The sequence below is a fragment of the Jatropha curcas genome, chromosome 3 (assembly GCF_041381405.1).
Source record: "Jatropha curcas cultivar XTBG-Jc1 chromosome 3, XTBG_Jcur_1.0, whole genome shotgun sequence".
Taxonomy (NCBI): domain Eukaryota; kingdom Viridiplantae; phylum Streptophyta; class Magnoliopsida; order Malpighiales; family Euphorbiaceae; genus Jatropha; species Jatropha curcas.
This window is the reverse complement of record NC_143153.1, coordinates 32,602,277-32,626,464: the sequence shown is the minus strand read 5'-3', so window position 1 is coordinate 32,626,464 and position 24,188 is coordinate 32,602,277. Positions and strand designations below refer to the sequence as shown.

Here is a 24,188-nt window from a genome sequence, read left to right as displayed (position 1 = left end):
CCTTGTGTCAGAGAGATTGCAAGAAGCTTCAGCAAGCCTTCTCAGCCAAATCTGCCAAATGTCAAATTTACAACTGATCCTCTCTATCTTTGACACTTGATCACCTCAGCTGAAAAAAAAATTTAACAGAAGTATGTTCTAGCCACGTGGCAAAAGTTCCATGAGGTCCTCTTGTAATTTCAAATGCCGGCAGCAGCAAAGATGCTTAAAACAATAGAACTCTCCTTTTGTCTCCTACTCCCCGAAGGTTTCTCAGAAAACCCAACAGAACCAAACTCATTTCCAGCACTACCCTTGATCGAACAAATAGAAATGTGAAGCATAAACCAACTCAAGAGGACATTCAAGTAATTTCAAGCGACTCATAATCGGCCGGCTGGCCATGTGTATATCTATTTTGCCGCCACTTTCAAAATGTTTGTTTTTCCTCTCATATATTTCCAAATCTCCATTATAACAACTTTCTTTCTTTATCCTTTGTCTCTCAAGAAACCATGAAGAATGACAATGACCCTTTACTCTCAGATCAATCTCTGAAGCCAAGAAAGCCAAAATCTCGTGGAGTAAGCTCTAGATTTTTGTCTCCAACCACAAATTCACAAGATAATGGAATCCCATCTCCAACTCGCGGCCAAGCTTCGTCACCACTTGCTAATAAATCCACCGATAGCCGGAAGCACCGGGACTCCGGATTCATTCGAGGCCTTTGGCCCTCTTCATCGCCTTCACATTCATCATCCAACAGCAATGATCTTGGCACCCTTGCTGATCATCTTGGAAATGAGAGACTCAGAGATTTTCTAGAGAGGAAAAAAGCTGAGAAATCTGCCAATAATACTGTAAATGTGTTTTCGCTTAGTAGGCAAAGAAGTAGCTCTGAGTACAGTAGATTTGAGAATGAAAAAGAGAAAGAAAGCATGAAAGAAAATCACAGGCCAATTGGAGGATCCATGAGATATACTGGGAAGCTTCACTTTCCTCGAAAATCATCTTCTTCTTCTTCTTCCTCGTCATCCTCTTCATCTTCGAATACATTGTCTAACAATTCTGGTTTTTTGCCAGGAAGACTATCAGTTGATGAGAATGAACTATATAGAAACTCCAAAAATCTTGGTGCATCTCAGCGAAAATCAGATTCTTTTACAGATAATCTTGATACAGAATCTGAGTGCAGTGAAAATCGTTCAGCAACAGATTATGCATCTCCGACTGCAGGGAAAAATTCAAGAAAAACCGGTATAGAGGTATCTTCCAAATATTTGCAGGATATTCCTACAAGGTCAAGAAGAGGAACATCAGATACTAACATTCAATATCCAGTATCACTTGATGCTTCTCCAAAAATGAAGAAATTTACAATTAAGAATGCAATTAAAAGGGCTAATTCTCTTACTGGTTATGGGAGTGCCACTTCACAATGGGCGTTATCACCAGGGCGATCAGGATCGCCACCAATGTCAGTAGAAAGTAAAGGAAGGTTAATGTCCTTCTCGAGTTTGAAACCTCCATCAAGCCCCTCTAAGTCTAAAGGTGTGGAGAAATTGCTGAATTTGGGATTGGACTTGTTGAAGGGCAAGAAATCTTCTTCATCAAATTCATTGCTGGTGGGATCTGGGAATGCAGAGAACATTCATCAGCTGAGGTTGCTTCATAATCGGCTGATGCAGTGGCAATATGCAAATGCTAGAGCTGATGCTGTGAACGGGAACATAATCAAACAAGTAGAGGTATATGTGAATTGTGATTAACTTCTGCTAGTTAAGAACAATATATTTTAGTTAAAGGGTATTGCAATTGCATACGATTCTTGAATTCTGGTCTACAATTCTGTAGATTTTGAAAAGTTCACTTGCTGATATGTTTTTGGGTTGGCAGAATAATTTGTTATGTGCTTGGGATAGTCTTGCTAATTTGCAATGCTCTGTGCCGCTTAAGAAATTACAACTTCAGAAGGAAAAGTTTGAGATGAAGCTGGACTTTGTGCTCAACTCTCAAGTGAGTAACAAATTTGATCAGATGATCATTTACTAATGGCTTGAGTGGAATATATCAGATATACTGTAATATCAGATAATATCATGATATAAATTATACAATATGGTTTGGGCAGATTAAACTACTGGAAGCTTGGGGAGACATGGAAAGGCAGCACTTATCTGCAGTTTCGAAGACCAAAGAATGTCTACATTCTGTTGTTTGTAGAGTACCTCTAATTGAAGGTGCAAAGGTAAGCCAAAGAATAAGAAATGAAATGAGGAGATCAAAAAGAAGAGCAGACATTCTCTTTATGGCTTTGCATTATTAAGTAATTTTACTAATAAAACTAACAATTTTAGGTGGATCCACAACTAACCTCCCTTGCACTTCGACATGCATCTGATCTAACATCTTCTATCAAATCAGGATTATTAACTGCCTTCTCAGCTTTGGTAAGCAGCATTTTTCCAAAGCAAATACATAGTACTACTGCTTCCTTTAAAAAATAAATAACCTTGAAAGTCTTTTCATATTCAGACAGAGAAGAGTTCTATGGTACTTTCGCAACTAGCAGAAGTGGTTTCACAAGAAAAGTTAATATTACAGGAATGCTTTGATCTTCTACAGACAATATCCATGTTGGAGGTACAAATTTTATACTCTTTTGCTCGTTTACAATCTCAAATAAATTTACCAGATAACTTGGAATCTGTCTTTCTCAGTTTCCTCCATAGTAATTTGCTTCTACTTGTTTGGACAGATTCAAGAAAGTAGCTTCAAGTGCTATATAATACAGTTGAATTCATGGCAGCAGAAGCAGCAGCAGCAGCAGCATGAAATCCCTTCATGACTTGTTAATCTATATTGATTCAATCCTCTTTGCCCAGTCATCCTTTATTATTATTATTATTATTATTATTATTATTATTATTATTTTAGCTTTCCTATTTTGATTTTATGTAAATAAGTTAAAAAGTTTTTATAAGTAACGTTATCCAAATAATTTATTTTTATTTTTGTGTCACCTCCCATTGAAGTTATAAATAAGGCAATATTAATACATTAATATTATATATTTTATTAAAATGACTTCTTCAATATCTATGTAAAAATCAAATTATATATAATTTTAAGATGAGAAAAATATTTCTTTTTACACTTGAATAAAACTCGATAAAACCCGTTATTGTCATTATTAAAATGATATAAGATTCAACCGAGTTGAAAGAAGGATTATTTTATATTAATTATTTAGGAAAAATAATTGATGTCTCAAAAACTTATTGAAATGATAAATATTTTTATAAACTAAAAAACAAAAAGGAAAGGAAACATAGAGTATATAGTTTAAAATGTAAAATATTCGATTTTGGTATTTCATACTCCATAGTTTCATATTGGCAAAGCTATTACCAAAACTAAAAAATTAATAAAAAAAAACCCATAAAATATTATAAATTGAAGAAAATAAATATAAATTAACGAAATTCTCAATATTAATTTAATCTTGAAATCAAAGGGTTTAAATTCAATTAATACAACATAAATACTTTTGGTACTTTAGCATCAAAAACCAAAAGCAGGTCCGACCAATCTTCTAGGAAACTGATTCGGTCCAATCCAAACCAGAACCGTGGCCAGACTTAATCCGCTCAGAGTTTAGTCTGAATTCGACCCAACCGGTGCCCATCCTATTTCTGATCTCTTACCTGCTGCTATTTCACAATCGATAATCAGCAGCAGGAATGGCTACTTTAGCAGCTCGTCAAACAGTTGCTCTCTCCCGACTTTCCTCTTCCAGGACATCCGTTCAAGCCGCTTCCCTCGTCCACCGCCGTGGCCTTGCCGGTGCTGCTGGTAATCATCTATGGGCACCACATTTTATTACAGCATATTTATATAAGACACAGATACTATCCTGATTTGTGCTGATGTAGATCCAAGATCGAAAATACAATTCGTGCTTGTAGCCTTAGTTTGGATGCCCATAATTTGAGATGAAACGTTCTTTTTCTTATGCCCATAATTTGAGATGAAACGTTCTTTTTCTTTCTGACATTAAACTAGTCTTTTTTTTTTTTCCTTAAAAAATTATCAACGTCTGTTACTGTTATCCGATTTTTTTGCAAGTTCAAATTTTAATATTTGAGTTTCGTCTGCTATTTCTTGCAAATTGGCTAATTGGATTGCTCCTCGGTCGAATGAAAGATTTGATTTTGTATCATTATAATCATGTTCACATAATTGATTTCTTTTCATGGTTATCGCAGATCACCATGGACCTCCAAAGGTTAACTGTTGGCAAGACCCTATGAGTCCATCTAAATGGAAGGAAGAGCATGTGAGTCTTACCTTTTCTATTATTTTCAAGTTTGCAAAGCTTATTTTCTAAAATTCATTGTCAGTGGAGTCAACATACTAACATTGTAATATCATTTATAAGTGAATTCTCATGTTTGGATTAACTAGAAATTTTGTTTCAAATTGTTAACTTTATCGGTTTGTACTAAGAATTCATTTTGGCAGAATTTGGCTCAATGACCACTAATTCCGTAGGATTACAAACGGTTAGTTTTAAATGAATTTTCATTTAGGCCAAACAAAAAAATGTGGATTTATATGAGAGTTTCTTAGAACTTTATTGAGTTCATTTATGGTAAAGGAGCTCTTAATATTGATAATCTCTTAGCAATTACTTTTTGTCCCATTATTGCAATTTGCAACAGATTTTGGTTGGTAAACTAATGTTATCGAAGAGATTTGTACATGAGAAACTTTCTTGACTATTTACTGGATGTACTGCTTTTGCAGTTTGTAATAGTCTCCTTATCCGGTTGGGGTCTACTCTTCTTTGGTGGATACAAGTTATTTACTGGAGGCAAAGGCAAGAACCAAGAGGTACTTTATTTTCACTTGATATTCATTTGCTTTCTTATATAATATGTCTTTGTCGTCCGATACCTAGGATCTGGACTTGTAATTTTGGCTGGTGGCATAGAGTCGTTTTCCTCAGTTTATAAGATATAACTGTTTGGTGCATATTTGATCTTATGTAATAGTTGTTATTTATAATTTTTAGACCTCAATTCTGTCTTGGCTCTAATCTAGATCATGGTCTCATGTTCAGTCCTGCATATTGATTGAATTTGTTGTTATGGGAAGAATTTTTTGCTTAAAAAAATTATATTGCTCTCCAAATAGCTTTCTGCATGTAGTTAGTTCATTTACAAATTACAATTCTCAAATAAAAGCTTCATTAGCCATTTGGCAGTCGTGAGGTTGTATCTTTTGCCATAAGAACTTTCATATGGAGCTTATAACTCAGCTGCTAACTCATAAAAGTATTTTGAGACCAGAGGGAATGATATGAGAAAATACACATCTGCCTCACGGACCATGTTGTTTATTACCCTCTGCTTGGAAGCTACTGCCCATGCAATCCAATTGCCAGCGTTTTTATCTTATCTTTGTTTTGCGGTTGTGAAATTATAAAGAAAAACGATTATAGCTTCTCTCTGATGCTGTTGCCTTTTCGCAGAAATTGGTAGAAGCTGCACACTGAGGTTTGGAGCTTTGAGTCATCCATCAGCATCCGCGCTAATAATATGTTTGGTTGGAATTTCATCTTCATTGTCTGCAGATTACTCTGCTAACCAGTTTGTGATTTATTTTATTGAAAATTGATAGATGAGTAAACTTAAAGACTACATTACTTTGATTGTTTGATCCTTTACCTTTTACTTACTCTGATTGTCTATATCAGATGGTGCACATCAATTGTGAAGCAATATCCATTTACTCTACTCATTGCCTATTTTCATTCATTGTTATCTTTCCTTCTAACTATACCTGTACAATAATGTAAAATTCTAAACCGATTATTATTTTACCCTCTTTTCCTCTGGCCAAACTGACCAACTAATATTTGAGGAGGGTAAGTGTTGGATATATTGAGTGAATATTATTCTTTAGATGCATTTTTTTTTTTTTGGTCAGAGTAATGCAACAGGCATGTTATTCTTATAAAGTTGGCGCCTTTCAGATCATTAGTGTCATCTTCAGGTAATCCTTATAGCCATTTAGTTGTAGCTCCTAACTCGGGCCTGTGTTCTTTCATAGAGGAGGATTGCACTGTATTGTGGACGCTGGCACTAGCCACTACGTCTTTGTAATAAAGGTGAAATACTTGAAAATTACCAGCAAGCAAAATAGCGTTCATATTTTTAGTTAGCTAGAACTCAGACTCGTCTGTTTCCTCTTTGTACTCTTCTTTGCCTTCTTCCAAATCAGAAACTGATTCCCTGTAAAAGTCTCCAGTGGCTTCAGCTGTCTCAAGGTTTATAATTTGAGGCTCTATTTCTTCTGGCCTTTCATGCTTGCTAGCAGCATTCACTTGTTCAGCACTGTTTTGTATGTTTGTGTTACTGTCGTTTCTGCTTCCATTGATGCCGCTAATTTCTTGGCCTTCATATTGTTGGACTTCAACCGAGCTCTGTTTCTTGGCTTTGCTTCTGGTTTCAGGAGCCTTTCCATCAAATCTTCCATTAATCAACACCTGCCCATCCTGAGATAGCTGGGACCCTTTTGACACCCCATCAAATTTCTCTACATGGTTGGTTGTATCATCTCTAATATGTTTGTTTTTCAGATCTTCTGAATCTTCAGAGTTTCGAGGTTCCAGTAATTTGGCATTGGAAAAATCCTCTTCCTTTGCTCCTTGAAATGGATTATCGCCACTTATTATTTCCTTGCTGCCTGTTTTTCCCTTGGCAGAAGCTATTGCTGCTTCTCTGTCCATTGGTGCATCCTGGTCATTATGAGAAAATTTTCTTGTTCTCAATGTAGCTCCATTGTTTTCAGAATTTCTGTTATTCTCTAACCTCCTGTTCTGAGCACTTATTCTCCATCGCTTTCCTTTTGCATGTTTTCCCTTCGCCTTAGAACCGGAACTTCTAGCATTATCAGTCATTTCCAATTTCACTCCGCCCTTAAAAGTGCCTTGTTCTTGGCCCTCTTCCTGTTGATAACTTCTAAGTCCCTGCAACTCATCTCTGGCAACTTTATACGCTTGACTATCTGCTACTTTCATGTCATTATCAGCATCACCAGTTTGTGTTACTTTCCCAACTGTACTGCCAATTCCTTCAGTTGCATTTGCAGTATTATTTTCCTCTCGCGCACCTAAAGCACCGGTATCTTGGGAAGTTTCGTTTTTGTTTTCTTGACCATTATCAATGGCGTCCTTGTTTCTGAGACCTTCAAGTGAATTGCTCAGCATCTTCATGGGGGTGTTGGATTCATCATCACTTCTGCTATCTCCATTGCTGTAACTTGTAGATTCATGCATTTTTCCACCTTTAGCTTCACTGTCACTGACCTTTGTCTTATCCTTATCTGCCAAATTTGTAGTCATGTTTAACTTTATTTGTGAGTTTGATGGGTCATCTGTATTTACTGACCATATCTTATATGGATTTTCAAATCGGCGCTTTAAATCTTCAATCTCAGATTCCTTTTGCTTCAATTGCTCCATTAGGGCTCTAATTTGATGATTTGCAGCGTCTGGGTCAATACTTGTGTCTCTATTCATGTTGATCTCATTCAGCTTCTCCTCGAGTGCAGATTCCATAACCTTCTGTTCATCTCTTAGGGAATCAATTGTGGACTGCATCTCCAGTATTTTTCTGTCAGTCTCCATCTTTTGGGTTCTGAGGGAGTATATCTTTGCTTTCATCTCTTCAGTCCTCCTTTTCATTTCTTTGGTGTACTCTTTTTCCTTCTGTGCAAGTGAAAAGCACGCAAACAGCCAAGTTAATGGCCTATGTTATGTATGATCTAATAAATAAAACAGGAAAAAAACATAATGAACCAGAAAAACACAAGAAAATATAAGATATAATATTATCTATTAATTATCATATATCATATATATGTTTACATTCAAAACATTTTGCTGGTACCATATAAATCTGTTTTTTGCAGAAGACTTTGCAAGGAGACAGGGATAATCAATTTCATAAAAATTGAAATATACATATGCATGATTAAGAAAGTGCATGATACTTGATGAATTGTAAAGCAAAGGACAAAGACACAGAAAGAAAGAGTGATGTTTGAGAGAAAGAGAGACCTGTAGGAGAAGGTGAAGGGAAATGAGCTCTGTGTCTTTCTCTTTGACAAGGAGGTTGAAGATGCGTCTCTCTCTTAGCTTGTGGATGACTATAACCCCAAACAATGCAGCCCCAAAAGCCAAAAGTATAATCACTCCATATGATTTGCCTTTGTTGTTGTTTCCTTTGTGGGATCCTCCTGCTGTTCCCATAGCCATTTTCTGATCTCTCTCTCTCTCTCTCTCTCTCTCTCTCTCTGGAATCTGGAAAGGAAGAAGAAAAGGGAAAAATGGGTGTTTTTTAATTTCTTGATCTCATGCAGAAGGCCAACTTGTTCTTGTTGCTTCTTTTCTATTTTATCGGTTGCTTGACATGTAAAAAGCACCATGCATCTACTACTGCTAGCGGAGTTAAATATGCATGGAAACTCTACAATTGTTTCCTGGACACTGACACTGTTTTAGAGTTCCCATGCTCTCTACTCACCCTCATTTACCATACTACCGTTATGATTTTTTGTCGGTAAATGTTTTTTTTTTTTTTTAATTCTTTATTTATAACTAGATGGTTTAATTCCTTTCGTATCATATAATGTAAAAATTTTGTATCTTTCAAGTTACTGAAAATTGAATTTATATTCTTACTCTTATGAAAATTGAAGATCGTTTATGATCACAATTAATACCTTCTTTAATTTTTTTCGGTGATTAATGGAAAACACATGAATTCGCTTGCAATTTTGAATAAAGCATTTTGTATTGAGGAGTAATTTTTAAGATAAGGAATCCAAATTCTAGAATTTATATAAATATAATTAGTCAACTCCCTAATTAATGGCCTTAAAATTTTTTTAAGCTACAGGGCAGCTGTTAGTCAAATATATATCCACATGAACAAAAAATTACTCTCATTTTTTAATAGTTATTATTACAGAATAATTATTGTATTTAAAATAAAAAATTAATTTTTTTAAAATAAAAATCTTTATTTTAAGTACAATGAATGAATTGCATTTGCATCCCATTTTTTACTTCAGAGAAAGGATAAAGCCCATTCCTAATTCGAACTGAGTTTTTCTTTAGAGCTCAAAGCCCAATTGAACAAAATTCCAAATTTGGGCTAATCCATTGAAACAAAGACCACTGTAGTCTTTATCATCCTCGAATCAACATCAGCCAGTGGAAGCCAGTCTCGCATGGTGGAGCTGCTGCTCCTACACTGCTAAGCAGGTAGTGACTAATCTCTTCTCTTTAGCTATATAATTACTGCTATATAGATTCTGGGTTATTTTTATTCCTTCTTAAAAACGAAAAAAGTAAAATCCTTTCATGGAGTCTCGCACTCAGTCTGATTCCATTGAGGATATGTTCGAATCCACGCTAAATCTAGAGCAGACCCACTTCAAAGAAGGCTACGACGAAGGCTACAATTACGGACTAGTCGCTGGAAAAGAAGAGGCTAGGCAAGTTGGTCTCAAGACGGGCTTCGAGTTTGGCGAGGAACTCGGTTTCTACCGGGGCTGCGTAGACATCTGGTATTCGGCCATTCAAATCAACCCGAGTGGATTCTCTGCTCGAGTGCAGAAGTATATTAAGCAAATGGAAGAGTTGATTGAGAAATTCCCAATGTTTAATCCGGAAGATGAAAGGGTGCAGGAAATTATGGATAGTTTGAGATTGAAGTTTCGGCTTATAAGAGCGGGTCTGGGTGTGAAATTGGAGTATGATGGTTACCCCAAACCCACGGAGGTTGAATTTTGAGGATTTGTTGGGTATTTCTAGGGTTTAGGAATTGGTATTTCTTGTTTCTACTATCTGGTGACTTGTTCTCCACAGTTCTGATTGCTTTTTTTTTTTTTTTTTTCTTAAGCTTCTTTTGCTATGATGTAATTCGAAAAATTATTGCAAAATTTTGGTGTTCTGTTCAAAAAGGAAGTGCTTTTTAGTATTGGTTTTCTTGTGAGTAATTTGGTAGATACACCAAACCAATTTCAGTTTAAGTTGGCTTTAGTCATTGTAAATCTGCTCTCTGTTCCGCTCATTTGTTCTTAATTTTCAGTTCTCTACGTTTAAGATTTCACACTCTTTTTACTCTGTGTTTGAAATTACTTATGAACTCTAGTAAACACAACTTCAATATTTCGCTTCTACAATATGGTTAACTGTGGTCCTCTGAAATTGTAACCACAGAATTTCTTATTGGTGTCAATTTTATGATCTTATCTATCTTCTTTTTGCAACTAGAAAGAGGACAAGGACTAGCAACATGTTGAAGTGGGCTCTTGCTTGCTGCAAGTTGTACATATCTGAAAGCCGAAACAAGGCTGCATTGGAGTCAATTGAAAGAGCTGCAAAGCTATTTCCTCAAGCGCCAATTGTTAACAAGTTTGAGGATGCAACCTATAATAGAGTTGGATATACTCTTGTCTCACATTTGGATCCAAAACAGTCTCTAGATTCATGTCCTTTGAAGAGTGCTGTGCTTACCATGGTTAAAGCTGCTTTTGAAGCCATTGATCTTGAGTTACATTGTGGAAGTCATCCTCGGCTTGGTGTTGTCGACCACATTTGCTTTCATCCTTTAACACATTCATCTTTGGACCATGCAGCAGATATAGCAAAGTCCTTGGCAGTAGATGTTAGCTCTAGTCTTCAAGGTTTGAGCTTTTTGAAAGAAATTATTTTTGTTCTACATGTTATTAGACAAGAGAGAAGAAAGCATGTAAATATGTTAATTTTCATGTGATTTGGTGATTAAAATAGTTTTCATTATATGGTATCAATCTTGGGGGCAATATTGTCTACAATTAATGGGTTTTGACTTCCTTATTGGAACTTAGTGTATAAGAATATACTTTATTTCTGCATTGCTAATGATCTTAAATGTAGTTTGCAGTCCCTACCTTCTTATATGGAGCTGCCAATGAACAAGGAAGGACACTCGATTTAATCAGAAGAGAACTGGGTTATTTCAAGCCAAATTCTGGAAACCAATGGATAGGAGGACCAAAATCAGAGTACTTGTCAGTGAAGCCAGATGAAGGTCCTGCTCAAGTGACTCGAGAAAAAGGCGTTGTTGTAATTGGAGCAACCCAGTGGGTTGACAACTACAATGTCCCTGTCTTCTCTACTGACATTGCTGCTGTTCGCAGAATTGCAAAACGAGTTAGTGGGAGAGGTGGTGGACTTACTTCAGTACAAACCATGGCTCTCACACATGGTGATGACGTAATTGAGGTAGCTTGTAACTTGTTGGAACCAAGTAAAGTGGGAGGAGAAAGAGTTCAGCAAGAAGTTGAGAGGCTTGCAGAGGAAGAGGGTGTAGCTGTAGGGAAAGGATATTTTACTGACTTTTCACAAGAAAAAATCATTCAAAGCTACTTGAAGTCGGATCCCCTGTTGTAACTACGAGATGAAATATTGTACTTGAGAAGGCAATTTGCTTTCTGTGAAAATTTATTCAAGGAATGAAATAATAAAAGATGCTTTATCCCTGGAATTTTTGTTCAAGCAAATATCATGATTGTTTATTGAAATATCTTTCCTTCAATGTTTTCATCCTTCATTGTTATACAAATAGTCAGTAGATGGCCTGAAGCTGGAGATTAGTTCTCTAATGGCTACATGGAGATCAGGTTTTCAACCATTTGTGAGTGTTGAAGCAAAGCCTAGTGAAACAAGCAAGGGATGCTATTCCAGTGCACCTAGAAGTGTCTAACGGAGAGTTCCTTCTAGTAAAAATGTTGCTGCAGAAGAAGAAGCTTCTTTCTTGCATCTCTATCATAGGCTAACAAAGAATTATTTAGAATTCTTCTTGATAGACAGTTTTCGAGAAATAATGATGGTGATTGGTAAAGCAGCAACCCTCGCTCTGCTCTCCTGAGGTTTGCTAGGTCTGATTTAACTACAGGGGAAGCCTTAGATGTTCTTGTTGCAGAAGTATGTGAACTTGCACAGTAATTTGAGAGATTATCATCTGCTATTGCTATCATGACGAGACATAATTCAGAACCTCCTATGCAGAAGTTGAAAGAAATCTCTTTTTACTTAGTGCAGGATAAAGAACCTACCCCGTTCATTTCTTGACTATGTACATAGCTTGTTTAGTTCCTTCCAGCTTGTTCTGTGAGAAGAGAGGATTCATAAGAAAATTTATGAAGTTGTAAGGAGATAAGATTGGTTGAAGAGATTCCTTAAATTTTTTTTCGGTTGATCTTTCTGGACAAGTCGCTTTCATGCCTACATCAATATTGACACTGCAAAATCCAAATTAGATATGCTACTTCAGGAATTATTGATTGAAGATAATTTAAGTGCTAATAATTTAATTTGATTCTATCCTGAAATTAAAAAGAAAATCTTTTCAATGGAGTAGTTTTTGTTAATTAATTATTTGAAAGGCATGTACTCTGTTCTGTCTCTAATTTATGTTTCTCTCAACCGTTAACTTGCAGTAGCTTTTTGTTGCGCCATCACGTCAAAGAAACTAATAATAATTTTGCTACTTATTAAAATAAAAAATTGATTTTCAATTTTGTCCTTTCAAGTTTTCTCATAATACATTTCCCCTCTTTCTCCCTGCAGACAAAGTTTTCTCTGCATGGGGAACCTGCTCTGGCTCTCATTAAAAACAAAAAATGTAAATATGAAGTTAATGTCCAATTGTCTATATTGTATATGACGTATAAAGCTTGCGTCGGGTTCAATAAAAAAAACTATGAATGATGCCATTGAAGTAGCATGTGAATCGAGCTTCTGGACAAAAAACTCTCTCTCTCTCTCTCTCTCATCCCTTATCTTCATGTGCAGATTTTAAGGGGTCCAGGTGGGGGGACATTGGCTTAGATGGTGGTTGTAAATGCTGACTCATACTATTATGAGCTTTGATAGTTGGCCATTAATGCCTTACTATATATGCAGGCAGGAGGCAGTTCTTCCTCAAGACTGAAACAGAAGCCATAGCCACCGGTGAAACAAGAAAGAGCAGAGAAGAAGCAATGGATTTTAACTCAAGTTGCAAGGTAATCACTGCCAACTCCACTTAGGATCAACATCAAATTAATTTCTCTCTCTGGTGGTTCTTTTTCTTTGCTTTTTGCTGTTTTCTTTTGATTTTAGCGCAAGTGGCATACTTTAATTTATTGCGATTTCACTCTGTTTCTGGTTTTTATACAATCTTTAGTAATTTTCATGATTACCCTTTTCAGGTTTATAGAATTTGCTTAAGAGATTTGATCATCAATGGGAAATATTTTGATGAACTGCCAAAAATATCTGATCTTGGCAAGAACATTAAGATTGGAAAATCTTGTTTGCACTTTTCTCCATTTTTTTTTCCTTATGTGTTTGTTTTACCTGAAACCAAGAAAGCATGCATCAACATCAAGTAGAGTGATGGAAAAGAAAAACCTTCGATCAGTACAAAAATAATAATGTACCTTCGTCAACTTGTTTTTATAAATAAAACCTGAATATTGAAAGGATAAGATCATCTCATCATGTGGATCTGTTGCCTCCGCATTTTACTCGTGACCCTTTGAAAAAGGCACAGCAACAGATGTTTTATTTTTTCTTGGCCCGTCATACAAGATTTTTTTTTTCTTTATTCTATTAATTAACTATTTTTAATTTCATTTTAATAATTCAATTGGATCTATCAATGAAATCGTGAATCATCTGATAATTAATTTAATTTTTATTTTATATCTAAAAAGTCAGTCTTTTTGTTAGAAAAATGTTGAGAGACTGTAACCAACCAAAGAAGAAGGCAAAATCCTGTAAAAGGGAAGTCTAAATTTTATCGCCATTTGTCAATTGATTGCAACAGAATGACAAGAAAACTATATGTGAGTCTATGCTGGTATGTTGCAAGCTTTTCATATCAGAATCCCGAAACCGCACAGCTCTTGAGCAGATTGAAAGAGCTGCAAGACTCCACCCAGAAACTGTGATGGTGAACAAATTTGAGGACAGCGATTATAATAGGATAAGGTACGATCTTGTTTCCTATGTTGTTCTTGATAGTACAGGAAGTGCCATTTACAGCCCATTGCAGCAAACTGTGTTGGCCATGGTTGAGGCAGCTTATGAAGCCATAAATCTTGAATCACACATCGGTGCACACCCTCGGCTTGGCGTTGTCGATGAAATTGCCTTCCATCCCTTGGCTCGGGCCTCACTGGATGAAGCTGCTTGGCTTGCTAAAGCCGTAGCAGCTGACATTGGCAGCAGATGTCAAGGTTAAGTTTCGGAATGACTTTCCCTTGTTTGATTTGTTGTTCATTAACACTTGGTTTTGAACCCATAAAGATTCCAAATCAACTCCCAAAAACTCTAAAATGTTAAATCCCATTTGCAGTGCCAGTATTTCTTTATGCTGCAGCACACCCAACAGGAAAAGCCTTGGACACCATCAGGCGAGAGCTCGGTTACTACAGGCCAAATTCCATGGGAACTCAATGGGCTGGATGGACCATGTCTGAAATTCTCTCGGAAAAGCCCGATGAAGGCCCCCAACACGTGTCTCCCACCAAAGGAGTTACAATGATTGGGGCTTGCTCGTGGGTTGCATTATACAATGTTCCTGTCATGTGCAATGATGTCTCTATTGTTCGCCGGATTGCAAGGATGGTGAGTGCTCGTGGCGGTGGCCTTCCAACAGTGCAAGCATTGGCTCTGGTTCACGGTGAGTATTCAGTTGAGGTAGCTTGTATGCTTTTGGAGCCTAGTAGGATTGGAGCAGAGAAGGTTCAGGCCCGGATTGAGATGCTAGCTGCTGAAGAAGGGTTAGATGTTGAGCAAGGATATTTCACTCACTTTTCACCGGAAATGATTGTTGAGAAGTACATGAATCTAATCTCTGCTACCAGAAGCTGATTAAACACTTGTAAAGTTTAGACATTTCAATAAATCTCTGTCAAGCTTGTGCTGACATTTAGCCATAGGTAACGTCTCATTACCTGAGGATGAGATGTGTCTTATTAGCAACAAGCAGAGTGGCTGCTTCCTAGATTTCCTGAAAGCCCTTGCTTACATATTGACCAAAATTTTAAGTTTCTTGCTATAACAATAGCAGACAGAGCCTACGCTTTCATGCACATGGAAGACAAGCCTTATATCATTCCATATCCATATCATTGGAAAATAAATAAAAACTAATGTAAAAACCAATAAAATAAATGAATTAGATAGATTGCAAACTATGGCACTAAACATTTTTGCTTCTTCAAGTTCAATGTCATTCATATATGATGGGAAAAAAAAAAATTCCGGCAATCTACATCAACTGTATAATCTATGAATACACCAATGTACACTTGGGCGTTTATCAAAATTTTCCTCCATCATGTACACTGTTTCTTTTGAAAATCTTCCGATAACAATGTCTGAAATAATTGTTGCAACCTCTCAGCACCAGGACCTGGCCTAAACACTGAATAATTTCCAAGCACAGAGCATGGATCACTATCACCATCTGAACTGCCAATACACCATGCTCCAGGTGCAAACCTGCTTGTGCGACCTAAAAGCTCTCTGTCAATCTTGTCTAAAACAGGATCATCCTTAGCAAATTTGCGTGCAAATGGAGCTTTACTTTTGACCATTTTATCAAAGTCTTTCATGGTCAAAGAGATTGGATGCTGCTTTGGTGGAGTGTCCCAAGCAATATAATGAAGATCATGGTTTATTGCTGTGCTTCGGAATTCTTCAGTGTTGCAAATAAGAGTATGGAAGTATCCTTCTGGAGAAGAGATGAAATTTGTATAGTACATTAGGAGAGTTCGTGGGAGGTTATCCCATCCCATTATACTGTATTCTACGAAGGATCGGGCGACAATTACCCAGGCTGAACCTGTACATCGGAAGCAAGCATAAGGGCTCAAAATTCCTATCTTCAAACTGAAAGTATGAAAAAAAAAAAAAAAAAAAAAAAAAAAAAAAAAAAAAAAAAAAAGAAGAAGAAGAAGAAGAAAAGAACACAAAAAAGTTGCACAAAAAAAAAAAAAAAAAAAAGATTTGCCAAGGGCCACAATCAGGAAAGTATCCATAGGCAAGCATCCACCGGTCCACAAGCATCCCTAAGCATGCAGAAATTACCCATACCGAGATCTCTATATCCAGGGCAGCCAACCTAAAAGGAGAGGTCCTAAAGACACTTTTTCAGCTAAAAGGTAAAGAAAGACACTTTCACCTAAGGACTCCACGAATAAATTGTCAAACATGGTTCTCTATGAACATTTAACCGCAACACAATGGCATATCAAGATTCTTCCTTTCGTGTCATCATACTAAAATGGCAAGATATCAACAAATGAGTCCCAGAGATGCCAAACCATGAGCATGGAATAGTGGCAGAAGGGGCATTTGGGAAAGCACTGCCCTCATGAATTATATCTTTGCAAAGTGTCACCATTACATTCCACAGCTGTTAGTGTTCATTTCACAGCAGAGAGCAGCATGTGAGTTAAATTTGCATTTTATGCAATGGACAGTTTTCGTAGCTTATGTAAAGAAAAAGTATGCAATTCTACAAGAACCAAATATTAGCCAGTATTTGCATTACTGTATAACAAACTACAGGATTACTATGTGCTGAATAATCCAATTAGTTTAGATTGATAGCATACCGGTAAACAACTTGAAAGAAGTAGGAAGCGATCGACGTTGAGAAGTCAAAGCGAGATCAGATTTCTTAGATAAGTAAAGACCTGGGTCAATAATAATTGGTTTTGCCCTTTGGTTCCTGCAGAAAGTTGTAAATGCATGTGCATATATTCAATTTTTTCTCGAAAAAATATAAGGGGAGCAAAATCTTCTAGGGAAGTGATGCAGAGTTTTCCATCTTTCACTTACAGTTTCCATCCAGTGATCCGCATATGTTCAATGAAATTAAGATTTCTAGATAAATTCGAGAATACATGAAGTAAATCTGCACAATCAGAACATGTATCAGATCTGAACCCTGCAAAATGCCTGTGCAAGGAAATAGGGAAATAGAACATAAGGAGAAAAGAGGTTTATATCATCCTAAGGACATCAATCGCCATTTTGCAAGGTATAATGTACAATATATGTCATAGCTAAACAGCATAAAAAAGACAAATTCAAGAAAGGTTAATTCTTTAATACATGCTAATCACAAATCAATTCATATACTGAAGAAAGGCTAGGTCAACAGAATCCAGAGACAAGCTTAGAACAAAATAATGCAGAAGAAACATTTGTACAGTAGCACATCTCTCATATAGAGCTCCAACAGTAGACAAGCATGAGCAATTCAAAAATCCTACAACTATTTATCAAATTCAATGGTAATTAATAAGCTAAATTTTGATCATTGCTTCAGCATACAGCAAGGCAACTAAAAGTCAGAAAGCATTTCAAGACAAGAGATTGCTTAGTCAAACTGAGACGGTCTCAGAACTCAGGTTCTAATTTGCCGTCTTGAATCCATCACATTTTTTCGGTTGGTTGCAAGAACACATATGAGAGAGTCAGAGAATCAGAATAATAATTGTGTTGCAAACTTCAGAATCCAATGACAAGGCTCCACCTCTCCACCCCTCCACCCCTCAATATATTGCCTCTAACCTGATTATCACATTAGCAAGCGTTTGCCAATGAGCAAATGCTCATCATTGTTCCCCATCTAGGTAACTACACTAATTAGGACACAAGTATTACTCATCACATACTTACAATGACCAACTCAACGTCTATCTGCACAATTTACAAACTTCCGGAGCAACAAAAACTTGCAATGTATTATGGCTAAGCACGCCGCACAGTCAAGACTTGTTATTTTTACTGCTGTCATAGAGTAATAGTTCGCCTCTGCTTACTGAGTGAACAACTGGATAAAGTTTTCTTAATGAAATGAGCATGTTGGGATTTGCTCATAAGATCGACACATCAAGAAAATCTTGCACGATGAAAGAACAATAACAGAAGAGAAGGAACAACAATGCATTATCCAGTACTAACCATCTTGTGTCACTAGAGGATAATCTGAAGCACTGAGGTTAATAAACCAGTCCCACTCCAAGCTCTCCCTCAACATTATTGCAATTGCTTGAAGTGTAGAGGCAATCATAGTTGGCCCCTTGTAGGTCACCAAATTTGATTGTGCCATTACACGTACATTCCCAACTTCTGAAAATGTTGGATCACTCTTCACAGATATCCCCAACTCCAACCTTTCACGAGGCGGTGCCTCAAGATCCAAATGTAAAATATACTGATTTCTTGGATGATACACAGCTTGCAAAGTCCTCATCATTCTACGACTGTCGCCCTTTGTCCCCGAAATTAGATAAGCAAATCTAGGTGCCTCCAATTTCGAATACTCACTCAGGTTAAAAGATTTCTTTAAATCAGATTCTACAAAATAGTCATTTGACTCGTCTGACCTTGAAAATGAAATAATGTCAAACGATAACTGATCTCCACTATAAGGAGAAGTAAATAGCCCAAAAGTAGCTGACAAAAACAAAGTTAAAGATACAAGGAGGCTAGCAAAGAATGGAATGAGCCATTTTCTATCACTAAACACCCTTCCAGAGTGGGAATTGGCATTTTTTCTCATACTCATTAACGGGTTTTTCATCTCATGGACAAACAATCCTTGTACTGAAAACTGAAAGCTTTCTGAATCTGAACTAGCTCAGAAATCCGGAAACGTTAACAAGCAAAGGGGAATAGAGTAATCTACTATAAAGAGAAGAGCTGAAGAGAAGCAAGGAGGTTCTGTAACAGAACCAAAGTCTTCTTTTTAGGTATATGAATAACATCCAAGCTAATACTTAGAAGCAAGGATGCATAAATTCGAAATAAAATACATGCCAATAACCAAAACCCACAAATTACCAGACTATTGAGAGTCGAAATGAACCCAGTAACAAATTAAAAAAACTTTCCTTTTTAATTTGTCAATAGAGAGGAGTTCCAAAGAAGCTGAAAATAGCTTAGTTCAGAAAAGGAAAGATATTTACAGGCGACAAAAGCGTATAAATGTGACTTTCGACTTTAAACTTTAGAAAAATCTATAAGCAGCTAGAATTAGCAAACAATAATTAGAAAGTAGGTTTTGCTCTAAACTACCCCAGATCTAAAGCTAATTGAAAGGAAGATAGATAGAGAGATAGAAAAAGGGCAAAGAAGAGAAAAATATATGCTTAGAGTGTAAGTTTCAGCTACTTGAAAAAGAAGAGAGCTATAGGAAGGAAAAACAATAATAAACACGAAGGAAATGGATTAGAAATGCATACGCAATTTAATAAAGGACAAAAGGAGAGGAAAAGGGGGCTCTTTTACAACGAACCAGAGAGAGATTCAAATGTTGGAGCTGAATCAGCTGATTTGATTCCTTCTGGGGAGAGAAACTACAGCTGAGAGAGAGACAGAGAGAGGGAAGATTCAGGAAATGGACACCAGACCGTACAACAGAACGGTTCATTTTTATTGGTTCTCCTGTTAATTGCCGGAGCTAAGACAAATAATACTAAGAATTAACAGTTTCGTTCATTTCCTTCGCGCGTGAAAGCCAAACCTTACCAGAAGCAAAGCCTAGAATAGAAAGCCGTACCATATGCCAAAATAGTACTACTGCTTCAAATCAATTTATTACCATTTTGATATGGAATTAATTAGAGATAAATCATAATTTCTTTTTTTAAAAATTAATTATGTAATATATTTATTTATTACCATTCAATTAAATAACTCATTTATTAATTTTTTTTATTAAATCTCAAATTTTCTTTTACATGCTACTACAAATTAAATCTTTTTTTTTTTTTTTTAAAGTTAGTTTATTTAGTTTTTATTAATTAAAATGAAGATGGCTTGGCCTTGGCTGCTGTCGGCATAGCAGTGCATTTTTGTTCGGGTCGGATTTTGATAATTATGCTTTTTTTATTGGTTGGGCCTACAAAGTCCGACTTCGGTTAGGCCTCCATTGGTGGAAATGAGCCCCATTAAGTAAAGAAATTTTGTAGGGCCCATTGAACCACCAAACTCCATGATTGTCATTTTTTTATTGCAATTTACAAAATGTAATTATTTTTTTTTTTGATCATTTGAATGAAATGGTTTAATTTAAAATAATTTGAATATATAAATGTTGACCTAGTAGGCAAATAACCTAAAAGGCAATCACACAACAAGTAAAGCATCCTTTTCATCATTTTGGGGCAGGAGATTTAATTTCTGCCAATGAATTTTTCGAGCTTCATAAACTACCCCACAAGCTTTAATTTATACATGTATCAAAGTAACAAATCAACTCCTTCGACCCCTAAACTCACAAATCATAATCATCAATCAAAATCACAGCCCACGCAGCACCAATAAGCTATTTGCTATGGAGTTGGTTTTGTTTGGGTGGGCTTTTGCCTATTGCAAGCTCATTGTAGCTCAAATTTTTAGCTAACCAGCTCGTAGCCCATTGTCAGTTCTTTGACTTTTGCCCTTTTTGGGTTAAATGTGATTTAGTGGTTTGATTCGACTGGTTCATGCAGCTTATATGTCTTTGGAGCTACATTTCACAACGTAACTCTTGGGCAAGCTTTTCAATCGGCAGTTGCTAATTTCATTAATTACGTCAAAATATCATTTTTGTCGATAGCTTTTAGTGTTTTTGATAAGGTAAAAATATTATTTTTTAAGGGTTTAAAGTGGTTGAATTATAAAAAAGTTACTCTCCTTAACATGCGACAAAATGTTAATAATTACCGAACAACTAATTTTAATGAATAAAATATTACTGATAACTGTTCTAAGCTCAGAAAACCAAAGGGGTTCTTGGAGTTGGTTTAATCAAGGTACATTAATTCTTGATTTTTCTTTCTTTGGTACGAAAGGAAGAAGAAAGCACAACTAATATCTACATGCTAACGAAAATGCTAATAATCCAAAAGATAAGAACTCGGCTGTGTTTAAACTATACATTTATACTGAATTTAATCCAATAATTGTTCGATAACCTTTTTTTTTTTTCTGTTTTGAAGCAATGATAAATCCCAAACAAAATATAAAAAAAAAGCTGCCAAAAGCCGATAGATGCAGTGAAATGCAGTACCTCAAGGTGGATCAGATTCAGCAATTCACATACACAATACATTGGCAATCGTGCAGGGCAGCTCAGGCCTCAGGGGTTCTGCAACCACACCCTCAAAGACCAACCCCTCTGTCCTCTCTCTGCAGACTTGACACTTACGCTCCATTTTGCAGCATATAAACTAACTGTTTCTTTCTTTCTTTTTCCTTTTATCACTGCCTCCATTTTCATGACTTGACATATGTCCATCATGCAACTCCTACATTTTCCATTACCCTCTCTCAATAACCCCCTAAACCCACCTCTTAACTAAACCAACTCCATTAGAGCTCTCCACTTTAGTTGATAAAGCTCTGAACTTTATCTTAGGATTAGAAGGTGATAAAGCTCTGGACTTCATCTCAGTTTGTTGGTAAAGAGAGACAGTATTTTGTTCAAAACTTTCGGTTGGTGGTTAGGTTTGTCGTTGAACTTCAACTAACGTATTACCTTCTACCTCCTTTGTTACTTTCCTATTTGTTACTGTTTATGCATTTTGCCCATGTCGCAATCAACACCTAATTCTAACAAACTATGGCATAAAATTTCTAGTCTAGCTTTTTTCTCATTGGATTCTAGCAAAAAAAGCCTAAATGGGATGTGAAATGTACACTCTAACATCACATTAAAGCTATATGTAGACAGAAGTACATATATAAATATATGCATATGTTATGCAATTTAGAATAGAAATTGGTAGCCCAAGTGTCAAGGTTTGAAAGTGGTGTGGTCCTTTCCTTCCTTCCATGGAGAATCCAATGAATAGGCAATTTTTAGCTATTTGGTTAAGGGCGTTCACCAATAATCCTCACTCATATGCCGAAAGTTAGGACCAAAAAAGTGGAATATGGATCTCAATTTTCAAGGGGTTTGATTATTAAGCAATTGAAGTAGCAATCATTGCAAATTTTATATATATATATATATATATTTCGAGTAGTTTCAAAAATACCCATAATGTCGTTTTGAACGCAAGAGGTCTCCTTGTAACCCTGGATAGATAGCAAATCATTGATCAGAATAAGGCTTTTGCTTCTTTATTGTACAGTAAAAAGACAAGGAAATTTATAACATCATATAATGCAATCCCTTTAATTGGGCAAAGAGTAAAAGGCTTTTCTTTATGTTGGTATTAGCTAGAAAGTACTGTTAATACGTGATTAGTTTTTTCACTCACATGAGAAGTGAAAGATCTTGGATTCAAATTTTCTCGACCATAAGTATTTTCATCAATTTGATGAGTTGGATGCTCCTGTTATGTAGCCTGTAGTGTCATTCGTCTATCAAACTCTTAATGAATAATAATAAAAAAAGAAGCAGAGTAAAATAGGAGGAGGAGATGCTCACTCCAAAATGGAAAACGATCAGCCTAGCTCGGCAGGGAGGGAATACAGCGTTTCTTGGCATGCCAATTGGGCGCCATATGTTCTTGTAATAGGAAGATAATATTGTTTTGTTTATTTTTATTATTATTCGAATATTATTTATATGACTATGAACAGCATTATACTATGGAAGTCCAAAGTGGATTGACTCTTTACAAGACAGAATTTTATCAAAAGTTACTAATGAGTAGTCCGCTGAGACAAATTTTAATTATATGCCATTCTTTCGGACAGAAATATCAGACACTGAACATTCTTGCTTCTTAGCTTTTTTTTTTTTTCTTCTTCTTCTTCTTCTTTTTCTTTTGTTAATTGAGCTTCTACCGGAGTTGGAACTCTTAATCCCGCATTTATGAAGAAGGCTGTTTCATGTTTCATACCTTCTTTAACTGTGTGTGTATGTATATATATATATATATAACTGCCGTTTGACCAAGAAAAGCAGAACAGGTATATTAATGTTCTGATCTGTCCTGTTAAGACCATACAATTGGGTGACATGGAATCTGCATGCATTCTATGTACTTGTAGTTGTTGGGTAAGAAAAGGATCATCCATATGCAGAATATACCATATCAAGCTCTCCTAAACTTGGTTGGTTCCAAGCAATTTCATTTTGATCCATAACATAGAAAATGAAGATTTTGTATCCATGACAACATTTTGCCCGTAATTAAATCTTCTCTCAATTATATGGTATTCTTCTCGAAATGATATTTAAGTTCAATTTCAAAATTTAAATATACAACGTGAAATGGGTTAAAAGAAAGAAAGTTTCAAAATCATTGCACATAGAACGAAAAATAAAGAAAATGAATGTTTTTTTTTTTTTAACCACAATATTCATTGATAGATGAAACGGTAAGGATGAGTTCATAGGTGATAACCCTTTTGTGGAAGGTAAAGATTGAAGTAAAATAATGGGAATTAGGCAGTTGCCTGTCTACAACTGGAAGCTGCTTTTGGAAGCACATATATATACAAAGACAAGAAGATAGCGTGGGGGCAACTTTCATGCGTGCTTGAAATTACAATCATTCATTTCATAATGCAATAATAAAGAAAATACCATGCATAAGAAGAACATCAATCAATAACCCAAGAAAGAAAAAAAGAAAAGAAAAGAAAAGAAAAGAAAAGAAAAGTTATTTTTTGATACCCACCTAACAAAAGAAGAGTTGGCCACAGAAAAAGATGCCACTCCAGTTAAAGATTAATTATATATCACTCACTAATCACTATTCCAAATATAAAAAGAGAGTCTTTATTCATATTTTTCTTTAATCCAATGAATTTAGCTAATAAATAATCAAAGAAAAAAAAAATTGTAATTAAGGAATGATGCTTTTATTTCTTTCCTCTCTAAAGTGGGTCATAACAATATTTGTTAACATTATAATTGCTTGCTATAGCAATTATATGAACCATAAGGCCATCAGCTACCAAAGAAAATTCACTCTATGCATGTCAAGGCTGTATGAGCATATGTTATAATTAATCATTTGATATATTGTCTTTTTTCAGGCATATATGCAAAAATTATTGTTTTTTGTCCTAATAAAGACCATAAGGACTAAAGAAACTATGCTTCTGCTCAATAATATTACTCCCTATAGACTAA

The 24,188-nt window shown here is 35.8% G+C and overlaps 6 protein-coding genes and 1 long non-coding RNA gene across 10 annotated transcripts; 4 read left to right on the top strand and 3 right to left on the bottom strand.

Moving 5' to 3' along the window:
• The first annotated feature begins 69 nt into the window (after window positions 1–69).
• On the top strand, window positions 70–2,992 carry LOC105647052 (QWRF motif-containing protein 3). Its single transcript, XM_020684448.3, has 6 exons — window positions 70–1,727; window positions 1,876–1,995; window positions 2,111–2,227; window positions 2,337–2,429; window positions 2,515–2,622; window positions 2,738–2,992. The coding sequence occupies exons 1-6, from the start codon at window positions 495–497 to the stop codon at window positions 2,825–2,827; spliced, it is 1,761 nt and encodes a 586-aa protein (XP_020540107.1). The 5' UTR covers window positions 70–494; the 3' UTR covers window positions 2,828–2,992.
• A 682-nt stretch (window positions 2,993–3,674) lies between these two features.
• Window positions 3,675–5,780, top strand: LOC105646993 (uncharacterized). Its single transcript, XM_012232962.4, has 4 exons — window positions 3,675–3,834; window positions 4,248–4,318; window positions 4,789–4,875; window positions 5,516–5,780. Exons 1-4 carry the CDS (start codon window positions 3,723–3,725, stop codon window positions 5,537–5,539), a joined length of 294 nt encoding a protein of 97 aa, XP_012088352.1. The 5' UTR covers window positions 3,675–3,722; the 3' UTR covers window positions 5,540–5,780.
• Window positions 5,781–5,975: 195 nt separating this feature from the next.
• On the bottom strand, window positions 5,976–8,438 carry LOC105647051 (uncharacterized). Its single transcript, XM_012233031.4, has 2 exons — window positions 8,108–8,438; window positions 5,976–7,756 (listed from the first exon to the last, which is right to left on the bottom strand). The coding sequence occupies exons 1-2, from the start codon at window positions 8,303–8,305 to the stop codon at window positions 6,209–6,211; spliced, it is 1,746 nt and encodes a 581-aa protein (XP_012088421.1). The 5' UTR covers window positions 8,306–8,438; the 3' UTR covers window positions 5,976–6,208.
• Window positions 8,439–9,161: 723 nt separating this feature from the next.
• On the top strand, window positions 9,162–11,585 carry LOC105646992 (formiminotransferase cyclodeaminase-like protein). 2 transcript variants are annotated; one of them, XM_012232958.4, is made up of 3 exons: window positions 9,162–9,316; window positions 10,331–10,743; window positions 10,983–11,585. In XM_012232958.4, exons 2-3 carry the CDS (start codon window positions 10,353–10,355, stop codon window positions 11,489–11,491), a joined length of 900 nt encoding a protein of 299 aa, XP_012088348.1. In that variant the 5' UTR covers window positions 9,162–9,316; window positions 10,331–10,352; the 3' UTR covers window positions 11,492–11,585. The 2 variants fall into 2 exon arrangements, with proteins under 2 accessions (XP_012088348.1, XP_012088351.1); XM_012232961.4 differs by having other exon boundaries at window positions 9,248–9,807.
• Window positions 11,586–12,742: 1,157 nt separating this feature from the next.
• Window positions 12,743–15,183, top strand: LOC105646990 (formiminotransferase cyclodeaminase-like protein). Of its 3 annotated transcripts, XM_012232956.4 has the most exons (4): window positions 12,743–12,911; window positions 13,007–13,107; window positions 13,914–14,325; window positions 14,445–15,183. In XM_012232956.4, the coding sequence occupies exons 2-4, from the start codon at window positions 13,084–13,086 to the stop codon at window positions 14,960–14,962; spliced, it is 954 nt and encodes a 317-aa protein (XP_012088346.1). In that variant the 5' UTR covers window positions 12,743–12,911; window positions 13,007–13,083; the 3' UTR covers window positions 14,963–15,183. The 3 variants fall into 3 exon arrangements, with proteins under 3 accessions (XP_012088346.1, XP_089575125.1, XP_020540073.1); XM_089718999.1 differs by lacking the exon at window positions 12,743–12,911 and having other exon boundaries at window positions 12,949–13,107; XM_020684414.3 differs by lacking the exon at window positions 12,743–12,911 and having other exon boundaries at window positions 12,966–13,107; window positions 13,817–14,325.
• A 63-nt stretch (window positions 15,184–15,246) lies between these two features.
• Window positions 15,247–19,590, bottom strand: LOC105646991 (beta-glucuronosyltransferase GlcAT14A). The gene is made up of 4 exons (XM_012232957.4): window positions 18,071–19,590; window positions 16,940–17,015; window positions 16,714–16,829; window positions 15,247–15,938 (listed from the first exon to the last, which is right to left on the bottom strand). Exons 1-4 carry the CDS (start codon window positions 18,690–18,692, stop codon window positions 15,430–15,432), a joined length of 1,323 nt encoding a protein of 440 aa, XP_012088347.1. The 5' UTR covers window positions 18,693–19,590; the 3' UTR covers window positions 15,247–15,429.
• On the bottom strand, window positions 17,220–18,067 carry LOC149497966 (uncharacterized). Its single transcript, XR_016320018.1, has 2 exons — window positions 17,786–18,067; window positions 17,220–17,677 (listed from the first exon to the last, which is right to left on the bottom strand). It is a non-coding gene; the product is annotated as an uncharacterized LOC149497966 (long non-coding RNA).
• Window positions 19,591–24,188: the final 4,598 nt, after the last annotated feature.